Source organism: Bos taurus, chromosome 28 (genome assembly GCF_002263795.3).
Source record: "Bos taurus isolate L1 Dominette 01449 registration number 42190680 breed Hereford chromosome 28, ARS-UCD2.0, whole genome shotgun sequence".
NCBI lineage: Eukaryota > Metazoa > Chordata > Mammalia > Artiodactyla > Bovidae > Bos > Bos taurus.
In genome coordinates this window covers 10,384,974-10,399,444 of record NC_037355.1, presented here as the reverse complement: position 1 = coordinate 10,399,444, position 14,471 = coordinate 10,384,974, and the positions used below count along the sequence as shown (strand labels likewise).

The 14,471-nt window shown below is 34.8% G+C and overlaps 1 protein-coding gene across 7 annotated transcripts in view; it reads right to left on the bottom strand.

Annotated features, from left to right (window-relative positions):
- RYR2 (ryanodine receptor 2) overlaps positions 1-14,471 on the bottom strand; it is an 827,636-nt gene that overhangs the window by 119,539 nt on the left and 693,626 nt on the right. For 5 of the 7 annotated variants that reach the window (XM_059882653.1, XM_059882647.1, XM_059882648.1 and 2 more), the window contains 7 exons: positions 13,819-13,878; positions 11,189-11,323; positions 7,724-7,758; positions 6,867-6,980; positions 4,525-4,621; positions 2,643-2,746; positions 930-981 (listed from right to left, as the gene is read on the bottom strand). In XM_059882653.1, the coding sequence (XP_059738636.1) occupies positions 930-981; positions 2,643-2,746; positions 4,525-4,621; positions 6,867-6,980; positions 7,724-7,758; positions 11,189-11,323; positions 13,819-13,878 (597 nt within the window). The remainder of the gene's footprint in view (positions 1-929; positions 982-2,642; positions 2,747-4,524; positions 4,622-6,866; positions 6,981-7,723; positions 7,759-11,188; positions 11,324-13,818; positions 13,879-14,471) is intronic. The other 2 variants (XM_059882649.1, XM_059882650.1) reach the window with 1 other exon arrangement.

Sequence of the window (14,471 nt, the reverse complement as noted above, 5' to 3'; positions counted from 1 at the left end):
GTCCTTTTGTTCTAGCCATCTCTTAAGCATTCATGTCTTTAAAGGCTTGGTCCTATGCTGACTGTTCTTCTCATGCTTCCTTTTCTGCCCAAGCAAGATTATCTACTACTATGGCTTCAGTTTCCTTCTAATGCTGACCAACAACAAAGCTATATTTATAAGCCTTCCATGAGATACAGAATGTCAGAAATGACTATCTTACCACACACTGGACATTTCCACTTATATGCCTCATAGGCATCTTTAACGAACATGTTGAAAATTTAATTTGCCATCCTGCCTCTTCACTCTAAGCCTGCATTGATTCTGGTGCTCCGCACCTTAGCATATTGTACTGCTGTCAACTCAGATGCCCAAGTCAGAAGCCTGAGAAACCTGACTCCTTTTTTATACTCATCGCCTCATTCATCTCCTTGTTCTAGGATTAAATGAAATAAGCACCCAGTAAATACTTAGCTACTACTATTTTTGTACGGTCAACTCATCATTCAATAGTCAAGGACTTCCTTAAAACTCAGTGCTATGCAACCTACTCCATATACTCCTAATTGCTCCTCTACCATTAAACTTGTCAGCATCTTTTGGGTAATCATTTGTTCAAAGTTTGCCCTTTCCATCAGATGATGAAATCTAAGAAGACAGGATGTGTGTATTTCTCTCTGATTCACCATATTATCTCCAGTATCTTAATGCCCAGTGAATATTTGTTGAATAAATGAATGTTTGGAAAATTAGTGAGATTCCCTTAAATAAAATGTTAAATGAAGAAACAATGATTATCTGTCAAAAAAGTTAGAACAGATACTCAAGCAACAAGTGAAAAGTTGAGATTAATGCACTTATGTTTTCTAAAATTTAAGAATTGTTTATTTTAATTGAGAAATATGTAGATTTTTATATTTTACCATTAAAATCAAGAATTTATTTACCTTTGCCATAATATCTGCATAAGCCATATATAAAAAATCTTCCTCCAGTTTGCTATGAAAAATAAGAAAAAAACAACAGTTTTTAAGTAGGTTAGTTACACAAAAAATTACCATCACTATATAAAATAACCTTCTTTCAACAAGTGTGTCTTTTTTTAAATGAAACAAACACAAAACTTAGAGCAATCATTCAAAAATATTGTAGAATCAGAAAGCAAAGATATCAGACTTCCTCAAGAGTTGGCCCCATCTTACTTTACAGTCTAATATAATAAATATGTTTGTGTGTAAATAAACAATTTACTGATTTACACACAAATGTAGTAACATTAATATTTTCTTAAAAATACAAACATTGAAATGAGAAAATTTACATGATGTCAGGTATCTTGACAGCAGAAGTGATATCTGACATTTGTTCGAAAGACTACCCAAATTATTATGACTACATAGTGAAAAAATATCATGGTCATAAAAGATTCTTAAAAATTAAGACAGGTTAAAATCTATTTATTATCTTCTTTTGAAAAAGCATGAAAATCACTAATTCACTGAAGAAAGACTTCCATCAAAAAATTCCTGTTTGCAAAATTTTCTTAGCAGTTTTAAACTTACAGCCATCAGAAAAGTCCACTTATGAGAAATACCTCATTACCTGACAATGCCAGACAGGGAGCTGCTCTATGCTTAGGGATGAGATGATTTTGTTAGTTAGGAAATAATAAGAGAGAGAGAGAGAGAGAAATAGTGAGAGAAAGATGGATCACATTAGCTAAGAGGGAGAAATGTACATTATTATGACATGCACAGAGGTCAGATGAACTCGTCAAGACACATGTGAATAGGGATTGATAATTAAATTCTTTTCCTGCTTTGCCTAGGGCAAAGCTGGCTTTCTTTCCCAAGACAGGGAAGCTGATGAAGGTTTTGAAACCTCTGCAAGGTCTCATCTACAGAATGAATCTACGCCATGCCCCTATCATGGGCAGGTGCTGGCACACTTTAATTATCAAGCTTATGAATGCATTTCTTATTTAATTCCATAGAGGTTTTACCCTCTGTGGTTTTTATGAATTCAAAAGAACAAGAACCAAGAAAAATGGAGAAGGCCTTTAAAACAGATCTCAAAGAAACTTCGCATTGAAGGGATGGCTTAGCCATCTCCTGAAGTTTCCTGACACTCACTGGACAATGGAGATAATCTATACAGGATATTTGGGGTCACCGGTGGTCTCCAACACTTTTGGTATTGAAATTTACTTTGGGCTCTTTTGTTTTAATTTCTAAAGGACATTTGTGAAAAAGAAAAGATTATAAGAAGATTCGGAATCAACTCAACCAGCTAATTACAGTACTATTAAAAGAATTAGAGCTAGGTAAATATTAATCTTTGATAGGTAAATATTAAAGTCTGAAGTTGAACGAGTGTTGATTCATACATGTATACCAGACTAGTCCTGTGAAATGAAACTCGTTCAGTCATCTCCAACTCTTTGCAACCCCATGGACTGTAGTCCATGGAATTCTGCAGGCCAGAATACTGGAGTAGGTAGCCATTTCCTTCTCCAGGGGATCTTCCCAACTAACTTTGAACAATGTTCTCTCCTCTCAAGAAGACGATGAAATTGAAACATGAACATGTGACGAACAGAACATTCAGACATGGGTTTCTGTTTGTTCCTCCTATGTCTCCTGTGAACTCCCCAACCATACCATTTCTCTGTTAAAGCTGTTCGACTAAACAGAAGGATCAGCTGATGAAGAGGATCAACCCTCTTAGTTCCTTCATCTTCTTCTGGAGGTTCTGCTCCAGGTTTCTATAAAAAAGTCAAATTCATAAAATTTCACATTAAGGTGAAATGTTCACTCAAACCCAGGAGCATTGTGAAGGCTTGGAATAGCAAATAAAAAGAAAGTCTTTTTCTTCCTATTGTGGTGCATGTCTGTGTCTATGTTATATGCATTGTACCTGGACGTGTGTATTATATTATCGATGCAAAAGTATACAGTTTTAAAGAAGAAAGCTGGGACTTCTATGTCCCAATACAGGGGACACAGGTTTGATTCCTGGTTAGGGAACTAAGATCTCACATGCCACACAGCACAGCCAAATAAAATAAAAATAAAACAAGTTTTTAATTTAAAAAGTTGTTGAATAATGGGACCAAAAAAACATTGTGGGAAAGCATGATTTATATCATTTAAAAAAATTGAATACTATTCTTATAAGCAGCATCATAACTAACTGAAAAGTGAACTGCTACATGGATTTCAGCAGCTCTAAGGAGATCTCAAATACAAAAAATTGCAATAAAATGCTGTCACTCCATGTATAAAAATTTAGTGCACCTAGCAAGGCAAACTGTTCTATTAAATGAAACATTTTTGTTGCCTACGTAGACAGAAATAGGTAAAGAATGCTGAATGAGTTAATGTTTGAACCACTTACATGTTATTCTCATTTTTATTTTTAAAACTTAAAAAAAGTAATTTCATTTATTGAACAATTACCATAAGGAAAATTATTAAGCATTTTTTACTGACTCAAGAATGAATTAATCCTGTTTGTTGAATGGCTAATGAATTTTGTATCTCTATTAGACTTAGGCATTCAAACTGATATTTTTTATATGTAAGTGATGTTCTTTCTTGGATTTAAGGCTTAATGTTGCAGCTAGTATGGTAAATCTGCAAGGTTAAAATATTCTAATATTCTAAAGGTTTGATTCTAAAGAAAAATGAAATTCACTTAAAGTATATAGGATCATTGTACAGCAAAAACTAACACAATAGTGTAAATCAACTATACCCCAATAAAAATAATAACTAAATAAAATATATGGGAATAATCAGGGTTAAGGTTTTATGAATTAGATTAGTTTGTCCATCACATTCCCTGATTATTTGTGTGTTTTTTCAAAAAAAACTTTAGACCAAAGTTTTAACTTTGGAATTATGGAGCCTCTCAGTCTACAAAACGCGGTGGAACTACATGCTTGTAAATTCCCTGAGAAGGTGGTTCTTGATCAAATTTTTAAATAGAGCCACAGCTTATAAAAAATTGAGACAATGGCTCCCTTGAGTGAAGCATTCTCAGTAGCACAAGCGTCCTTATCAGCATGGTTGGATGAAAAATTCCACTTCTCCGTTTATTCTATATCTACTGTGACTTTCTGCTCTTCCTGCATCTAATCTATCATTCTCTGCCCTGCATATGTTTAACAACCAGCCACTTTTCATTGGCTTTTGTTAAACTTCACCTTATTTTTGGTGAATCATTTTTTATGGTTCAGCTTTTATAGTTCTATCCTGGTTCTGAGGTTGTTTGAAGTTCCTTTGAGGAATAATTTAAAAGAACAATAGAGTCAAAATTTACTTAAATTCTGAACTACTGGCTGTTGATGAGATCTCTTTGAAATAAGAAGAGTGAATTTTCCCTAAACAGTGCATGCAGTAACAATCCAGAATAAAGTTTCCTAAGCCCCACAGGCTGCAATATTGTGTCCTTTTCAATGTTATAAGATAAATGGCTCACACCAATGTTATTCCACCAAGCCCAGACCTTCTTTCATCTTCTAACCCAGCAAAAACATACCGCTAAGTCTTCTATCAATTTATCTTCAAAGTAATGTTCTTCTGTCTCAATCCAAGACTTTTCATATCCCTGAAGAAAGAGATTGACAGCCCGATGCCTAAAAGGTAAGCACAATTTCAAGAGCTTTTTAAAAAATAAATTGAAAAGGCACTCAGTAGCACTTAATCACTGGATTCTCTGTGCATAAAAGAATAAATAAAAATAAACTTTCCAATCTCGACTGGAGAAGCAAGACATTGCAGTAGATAGAGAAAGCTTTCTCAGATCATACTGACCTGGATTCAGTTATTTCTAAGTTTTGTAACATTTGTAAACTTTGTAACAAAGTTTTTAACATTTGTAAACAAAGTAAACTTTGTTAACTTTACTTCTCTCATTTATAAAACTAGGATAACCCCATCTATGCTTCAGTTTTGTGAGACTCAAGCTGAGATAAAGAACATAAAACATGTTGGATAGACGCTCATTACATGGTAGCTCTTATGACATAAAGTAGCTCTGGATAAACAGTCGTGAGCTTCAAGAGAGGAATTATTCAGTCTTCCTGTTAACATCAGATACAGCCTCTGAGGATTACAAAAGTAAACGTATTAAGGGAACTTTATGGGAGTATATATCCAAAGATTAAATCCTAGAATACTGATGAAAATAGTTGCCTATGAAATAAAGAAGACCAATAAAGACTAAACTCATCTTGAAATTGATGCGATATATGGCTAAGGTTCCACTCTAAGAAAGTCACATCAATAAGGGAACATAAGAGCTAAATGTTAAAATGAGATGGTGCCACTGTAGAGTGGAATGCTACAACATTAACAGTACCAAAGGTAGACTAAGGAATCGTGAGACATAAACTTAGGTTTATGAAGGGCCTTGAAATCCAGAGAGAACTGACCAGGCACCTGGAATGGCCAGAACTCACCATCAATTCTTATACAAGAGAGAAGCTCAACTCTACTGGCACATCAGAATCCCCTGGGGAGTTTTTACACAGTATACATGCTAAGCCCTCAGATAGTCTGATTCAACAGGTTGAGGCTTGGATACTCCTCAAGTGAATCTGAGTGTATTTCCTTAAAGCACCAGGTCTGAGAACCACTGGAATAAGGAATACAATTTTGAATATGTTATATCAGAGAATGTGGAATAGCAGACTCTGTTGTATTGTAGAAACTAACTTGTAATCTGCTAGTTGATGGAACTGGATGTTGAGTCAATAAAGTGAGTTGAAGAGGTACCATGAAGGGTAACGTATTTGCATTATTCCCATAAGTTAGTTCCCTATCAATTCTTTTCCCCAAAGATGAAATAATCACAAAAGTAACAAACAACGATTAACGTTGTGTTATGTTCAGTTCTAAGCATTCTGTCTACCTCGACCCATTAAATAACCTAAACAACTCTATGAGGCAAACATTATGGTACAGTTGAGAAAACTACAAAAAAGTCAGGAAAGAACCTTGACCAAAATCATGCACTCATAAGCTGTGAGGTCAGGATTCAAATCAAGGCAGTCTGACCCCAAAGACTGGTTGAAAGTCACTTAGGTGTGTCCAATTCTTTGTGACCCCATGGACTAGACAGTCCATGGAATTCTCCAGGCCAGAATACTGGAGTGGGTAGCCTTTCTCTTCTCCAGGGGATCTTCTCAATGCAGGGATGGAACCCTGGTCTCCTGCATTGCAGGTGGATTCTTTACCAGCTGAGCCAAAGGGAAGCCCAGGAATATTGGAGTGGATAGCCTATCCCTTCTCCAGAGGCACTTCCCAACCCAGGAATTGAACCAGGGTCTCCTGCACTGTAGGCAGCTTCTTTACCAACTGAGCTATTAGGGAAGCTGATTTCTCTATCCTGCCTCAAATATGTGAGCAGATCCTCCTAATTATTTAAAAGTAACAGATAAACTTATAGTTACCAAAGGGGAAAGGGTGGGGAGGGATAAGTTAGGAGTCTGAAATTAACATATATATGCTATTATATAGAAAACAGATAACCAGCAAGGACCTACTGTATAGCACAGTATCTATCTACTCAATATTCTCATAACCTATACAGGAAAAAAATCTGTAAAAGAAAAGATAAATGTATAAATCCTTTTACTGTACATCTAAAGCACAAATATACTTTAATAAAAAAATACAATCTATTCAATAATGACATTACAGGCCAATGAGAATAACCAACAGGAAAAAAGGAAGTTAAGCATTACACAGAAGAGGAAATAAATCTCCTTCATCCTTCTCTTGGACTACTATATCCATGTCAAGGTATATGCTAGCCTCCTATCACTTCTTAGAGGAAGAGTAATTTTAATCTATTAGCAACATTAAAGAAATTCTGACCTCGGCAGATTATATAAAGGAGCCATCCGGAAGCAAGCAACCACAGCTCGTTTCCTCTGCTTAGAGAGCAGTTTGTGCCACACGGCCTTTTTTGATCTCTGAGGATGCTCAACCTGAGGTAGAAAGACAGAGACATACATATTTAACCCCCCAAACATCTTCAGGAACGTAGTACTAAACAGCTGTACCTTTTAGCTAAAAACTTTTAGATTTTCAATTTTCCAAAAGTATCTTACAATTATTATGAAAATATCTTCAAAGTCACCCAATGCTACATTTGAAATAGTTTCAGATGTTATGTATTTTCCTTAGAAAAAACATCATATTTTCCCAACAATGTGTACTTTAGAAGCTATATCATTTTTAAAAACCGAAGAAATATGAAACCATCCTATATGAAATAATTTTGCATCCTTTTTAAAATTCAGTTATGGTACCAAAACATAAGTAAAGAAAAATTAACCTACCCTGGCTTATGCATTTTCACTAATTTTATCCTAAGAGCTACAACAGTAAATATAAATAGAGGCAGTTAAAGAAAATTCTAACGAAGTCTACTGTTTCTTAATATATTTAATAAGATGGAGAGAAGATGACAAGTCTTTGTGAACACATTAGTAGAAGTGAGTAAAAGAATTTAATTTTGAAAAAATGTTAAACTATATAATTATTTTGTTAGATAGGGACAAATGAGAATTTACAAGTTGCAGTAAATGATGCAAGCAAGCTATGTGTTTAGCTAATAGCATTCGGAATTTCAAGGAAGAGATTAATCATAAGTATTAGAGAGAAAAAAATCCCAACATGGAATTCTACATTCATTAGTAATTTCTAGGCAATTGAACACTGTACTTCCCAGATTGTAATATCTCCGGCGCATACATGTAGATTTCTGGAAGAAATAAAAATGTTATGTTAGCTAAAAAAAAGTAAAACTAAAGGTATTATCCTCTGCAGTAAAGAGTCAAAATATGAATGTAATACTAATGCCTGAAGAAAACATTTAGAATGTTTGGATAACAGTGGTTTGGAAATTTTAACAAAGCAATTTGTGTAATTTGAAAGCACTTATTTCTGTGATCCTCTTTCCTCTATAAGATCAAGAAACACTTTCTGATAACTATCCAGTTAGTTCAGTTTTCTTCTCGGTTATGTTAAGCAAAACAAAGCACTGTTAAGACAGTGTAGGTGAAAATAGAATCAAGGATAATGCTATTCCCAGAGAATAAGGCATTGTGAGCAGCATGGGTAACACTCAACAAACATAATTAAGTACCTAAGCCCTGATGAACATGTTGGAAAAGGTCTCCGCTGTCATGAAGGCTGCCATTTGGCAGAGCATTTTAATACCCAAAGGAAAGACCTTAAATAGTGAATTTTCCTATAAATGAAGTAAATAGATGTTGGTAAGATCTGTGATCCAAAAGCGAACATCAAGATGTGTCTTGCAACTGTTTGAATGTCTGGCTGTGCTGATGCGTTAGCTTGTCTGGTGTTTGAGTATTAGACAATCCTAAGGAGACAGCTCACTCTTCTGAGAAAGATGACCAGATGTACAGTACAAAAAATCACTTGCATGGGTCACTGGCATTTGAGATAAATTAAGTCTTTTCTGTGCATCCACCGCTTTTGCAAGTGAAAATATTGGTTAGCAAGCGAAAATATTCTTAGCAAACTATTCTATGACTCACGAATTAACATAAGAATAGAGAGATGAAAGGAATGAATTCTGCACACACATATTTCCCACTCATTTCTGTTTTTTGATAATTCATGAGTTCTTTTATTCATATTCTTAACATTTTTGAAGAATATTTGGCCATTTAAATCTGACCTGCTTACCTTTTCCTAGATATTCACACATCTTAAAGATTTACACAGGGATCACCCTCATCACAGCTAGAGAAAGTCTGCGTTTCTTTTATTCTCTCTTCAGTACATTCTGTATCCTAGCACATCTAAATCATTACATAGTTAACTATGTGTCTGTATCCTCTCCTAGAGCACCAGCCACTTGAGTTGAGCAACAGAATTCAAGCCCAAGGACCTGCAGAGTACAATGCTCTCACACGGTAGTGCACACAATAAATATTCACGGGATAAATAGTTGCTCAGTAAAATGAATCTCATTACTGTGCAAATGATATCATTCATTATGTCACATGTATTTATGAATATATAACATATGACTATAATAAAACATAGTTAGAGTTCAATAAACTTCATTTAATGTATCTAAAAGCCATTCAAGGAAACTTAGATATGTGCAAGAAAACCAGGAAGAATTAAAAACTCATGAGAGAGTACTGCCATTTAACTGGTGATGCTAGTGGTCAAGAACCCGCCTGCCAATGCAGGAGAGGTAAGAGACGCAGGTTTGATCCCTGGCTCAGGAAGATCCCCTGGAGAAAGGAATGGCTACCCACTCCAGTATTCTTGCCTGGAGAATCCCAAGGACAGAGAAGCCTGGCAGGCTACAGTCCATAGGGTCACAAGGAGTCAGACACAACTGAAGCGACTTAGCATGCACAAGCATATGTAGCACAATCTCCTTTAATATGTGTATCATTTCAGGTACACAATTCTATGACTTTCTTTTAACTTTTCTATTTTTAAAAATTTTTGGTCAAGCTTCGTGGCATGTGCGATCCTGGTTCCCCAACCAGGAACAGAACCTGTGCCCCCTCAAATGGAAGCACAGTGTCTCAACCACTGGACCACCAGGGAATCCTCTATGACCCTAATATATCACTTAACATATCATTACCTCAAGTCTTGTCATCTGCTGATATATGATTATTTATATTTATTTAATATTTCATGACAACATTTAGGGAAACATTAAGTTGTCTAAATAATATTATATTATCATATTATATTATTAATATTACAGTGTTACACAGTGTGAATACATATTGATAGTTATATGGCATAAGAGTATCCTAGCTTAATTTCATCGGGTATAGTGATAAATTGCATGGCTTTTGAGAAGTTATTTGCATTTCAGTAAACAAGAAGGAAATTAACAGATACTGCATTAGATGATATCTTTAGTTATTTAACTGGCTAGGCCAGAGATAGGAGATCATGAGATAAAATAGGAATCAAAGAAATATATTTATTATCGCTATTCTAGTGTGTTCTACAAAACATTCAGATAACAATATCCTGAGATGACACAGGGCATTTTATTATTTTTTTAGTGCTTAAAATAATATTTTAAACACATATTTTATGTGTTTAATGTAAAATAACTGCCCCTCCATGTCAGGCGGGTATTGTCATGGAGACGCAGTGACAGCACACTTCTGAGTTTGCACTAAGCACCTTCAGTCTGGCGTTAGTGGTTGAATGGGTCTCATGAGAAACAGAGAAAGTCTCTGTGTTGCGTAAGCTAGAAGATTCCTTATACAAAAACACAATCCACCAATTGATAACATTTCAGATATTATTGGTTTAAGAATTCTTGAGCGAAGGTAATAAATAAGAAAATAAGACACACAGTAAGCTTTTAGTTTAAAATAGAAAATAACTGAAAAATGATATAAAACATTATTCTCACATGGTTTTAATATCAATGCATTGCTGCTGCTGCTGCTAAGTCACTTCAGTCGTGTCCGATTCTGTGTGACCCCAGAGACGGCAGCCCACCAGGCTCTGCCATCCCTGGGATTCTCCAGGCAAGAACACTGGAGTGGGTTGCCATTTCCTTCTCCAATGCATGAAAGTGAAAAGTGAAAGTGAAGTCGGTCAGTCGTGTCCGACTCTTAGCAACCCTATGGTCTGCAGCCTACCAGGCTCCTCCGTTCATGGGATTTTCCTTTTTGCTCTTCTCTAAATGTAATGTATTGCTGATCCTGAGAAAAATCAGCTCAAAAATATTAAAATGAAGGGTTAAACAAGTGACCTTAAATTCAAATATGAGACCAGGGAAAGACAGTATCTCATACATGTTGCTATGAGCAGTAATGAAAAATAAAGGTATAAAACATTTGAAGTCAGGAGTAACTCCTGAAATTTTTGTTAGAGTGGTTTAAAATTAAGTATATAATCCTAATTATCTGTTTAATTTTAGAAACATTTTGGAAAAGACAATAAAACAGAGGCCTTGATCTCCTTCAATACATTATCTATCAATGGTTACAAAAATTATAAGCTTGGAAATAATGTTGATTAGATACTAAGCACTCCCAAGTCACAGATTATTTTTAATGAACATGCTGAACACGTATGCTTTTTGGCTCACAAGTTAGCACACGTCCTTTAAAAAAACATTCTTACAAGGTTAATCCAAATGTGACTGAATCAACACAAAAGCTAACCTGTTCAAGATGAAAAAGTACATTTGCTATATCCAAGACCCTTTCCACTGTCTTCTCAGGATCTGAAGTGTCTTCTGTCCTATTGGGTAAGTCTTTGTAAAGAGCCATTTGCCATCTAATAGCAGGATCCTCCAACTGCAGAAAAAAGAAAACCATTCAAAAAATACAGAGGAAAGAGAAGAACACCCATTTCTGAAGAGTCAATCTATAGCTACATATAGAGCACAGGCACAGGGTGAAAACATGATGCAGAGATCAAGACAGAAGTGCCTTGTACTCATGAAACTTGTCATCTGGTAAGACACACAGACATCAAATAAATGTTTACAATGGTACAGGGCTGCTAGGAAGAAATATAAGGTACCTTGGGGACTTAACCCAATCTATTGTGGTTGGCAAGATTTCTCTAAACAAGTGAAGTTTCAACTAGGATTTAACGATGAACTGAAGATCATCAGGGAAAGAAAACAGGCAAAAGCTATTTTTTTTTTTTCTTTTCCTTTCACTCAAATCAGTGAAAGATTTATTTTAGAGGCAATGATATAGGATCAAAAGGACTCAACAACAGAGCCTAGACTCACTGAAACTAAGATACCAATGAATATAAATCAATGAAGGCATATCGAATCATATTTTGATAATCTATGGACTCTACTTTTTAATACTGTCAAATTTCTTGAGTTAAAGATATAATGGAATTCTGAAGGTTTTTAAGAAAGATTATTTTAAACCATAGAAATGGACAAATACAAGCATCTTTCCAGGGATAGATCACTTCAAAGAAATAATTTAGAATAACTATGTCATTAAAAACAGGCAAAGCAATACTTTTATGTTTCTCCTCCCATTAAATATTTCCTTTCAACATGGGAAATGGAGAATAATGAAGAAGAATTAGATCAACAACATCCAAAGCTTTACAACTCCTAGCCAGAGAAAGCAGAGTCTGAATGTTTCAAAAAAATAACTTTCACATAGTCGGAGACAGAATTTTGTACACTGAATAACTTGTCAACACCTATTTGTCCTTTGATAAAACAAAATGTGTTTTATTCATATACTTTTTTCATTTGAGGACTATTGGACGTACAGATTTTATTCTTTTAATATAAAATTACCCCCTCTTGTCCCCAGGATTACCAGTCCTACAATTTTAAGACAATGTGTTCAAGAAGGAGCTGAGAACAAAAGAACTCATTGTTTGTAAGTCCATATATATGGGGGCCCAACCCTTAGTATAAAAAGTATATAATGAAATGTTACAAAGAATAAGTATTCATTATGTCTTTACTTTCAGGTTCCATTCATTGGGAGATGAAATACTGATTATACATGTTCATCCTTCTCAGCTCTTCTCTTTCTTCCTGATACCACAATATACAGCATACCTTGTCCAAAGTATTCCTATAAGTAACCACTAGAATAGAATGGAAGGATTTCCTCCTGCTTATCCAAGACATAACTTTTTATTTGCTGTTTCCTGAGAGTGGCATACACACCTCAGAGGTACTGAATATTTCCTGTCTCTATTTGAGACCATGGTTGTCAAAGAATGGGCCCAAATTTCCTAAAAATCTTGAGATCCTTTCAGGGACACATGATCTCCTCAAACACCCATGTATAAACTTGAGGTTAAGCTGGAGGCTTTATAAATATTTTGAATAATCTTTTTGATTTTATCTGCAAAGACATCATGCTCATATGGGAATTAACCTCCTACTCTGTTAAAGTTAAAATTAAATGAATAATGGACTTCATAAACAAGTGCACATGAAATCTGTCCTAAATAATTTCTGTGCATTGCAAATATTGCAAAACCATGTCACACCTTTATCACATTATATTCTGAAGTGTTAAAAAAATGAATATGGTTTGGATCTTTGGAAATAAACATTTTAATACCCAGATAGGGATATATTATACTGTAATCAATTCTTTTTTACATCTGGACATTTTCATAATTTAAAAAATCCTCAGGAGGGACATCTGAATAGAAGCAAATAGTTGAGTCAAAATAATTAACTGCAAGACTTTTCATATTAAATAACTGGTCCAGTAAACAAATGAATAGTTTATCCACTACTATGAAAGCATTTCCAAATAATGGTAAATACTTTGACTACAAAAACTACTTACAGCAAACATTTTACCCACAGTTAAAAAATAGATGTTATAATGGTTTCCATTCATGTTTCTCTTCTAAATGTACACTGGCTTTCCTATTACAGTAATTCTTACTATCTCCTATGTGCTAATGACTCTTAAACTTATTTCATTTTTGAGAACTAGGTGTAAAATATCAAATTTTCATAGACAACTGTCTCCATGTCACAAAAGTCCTCAAATTCAGCTGTATGAAGGAAATTCCCAACCTTTATTTCAACTGGTGCCACCTTTTTTTTTTTTTTAACAAAGTTTGACAGTCTTTGGTGATCTACTTTAGAAATACATCATTTGTTACCTTAAGAGTCATTAATTCATAAGGATTTGCAAGCAGAATAATGAATAAGATGATATATTTTCACTACCTTACTTGTTAAAGTAACATTATTTGTAGTATTTCTTCTAAAGAGAGATTAACTATATAGTTTATAGGTGCTAAGTATCCTTTTGAATAATATTGGGCTTACCTTGCCTTGTAAGTGAATATTACTGCGGATTATATCTCGAACTTCATCCTCAGTGTCTTTCTGTCAAGAAATAAATGTTACCTAAAAGAAGTCTTATAGTGCATCCATGGTCACAAGTCAATAGAAGTAATTCCAACTTCTTTTGAAACAGTCTATGTCTGAAAAAACATCTCTATAGGATTTGATACATGCCATAAATCTGGGGGATTATTGCTCAGGTAATTCTTTGATATTGCTGGGACTTGAAACAAGACAACCGCCTAACTGAACTTCACTAGATTTAATGCAACTGAATTTCCAGGTCACAGGAAGTAGAGCAGAGGCATCTTCCTTTAGGTTCAAACATAAGGAGGTCTCCAGTATTCTCTAAAATCTCCATGAAGTCATTTTAGCCAATAACATCTACAAATATGCAGTAATCATGAGGAGCATACCCTGAGAAGCAAATATTAAACAACAGCCAACGGGCCTGCATCCTTGTAGCCCCCTTGGCCACAACTGCCCCTCAATTTGCTCACAGTAGGGCCTCAAACTGTGGATATATAGAGAGGTTCCTCAGTGTGGGAGGGAGAATATACCTTTTATTTTACATGTATATAACATAGCATGCCTATTTTCAAAAAACTGCATTCTCTCTGTATAGCCATAGAGGA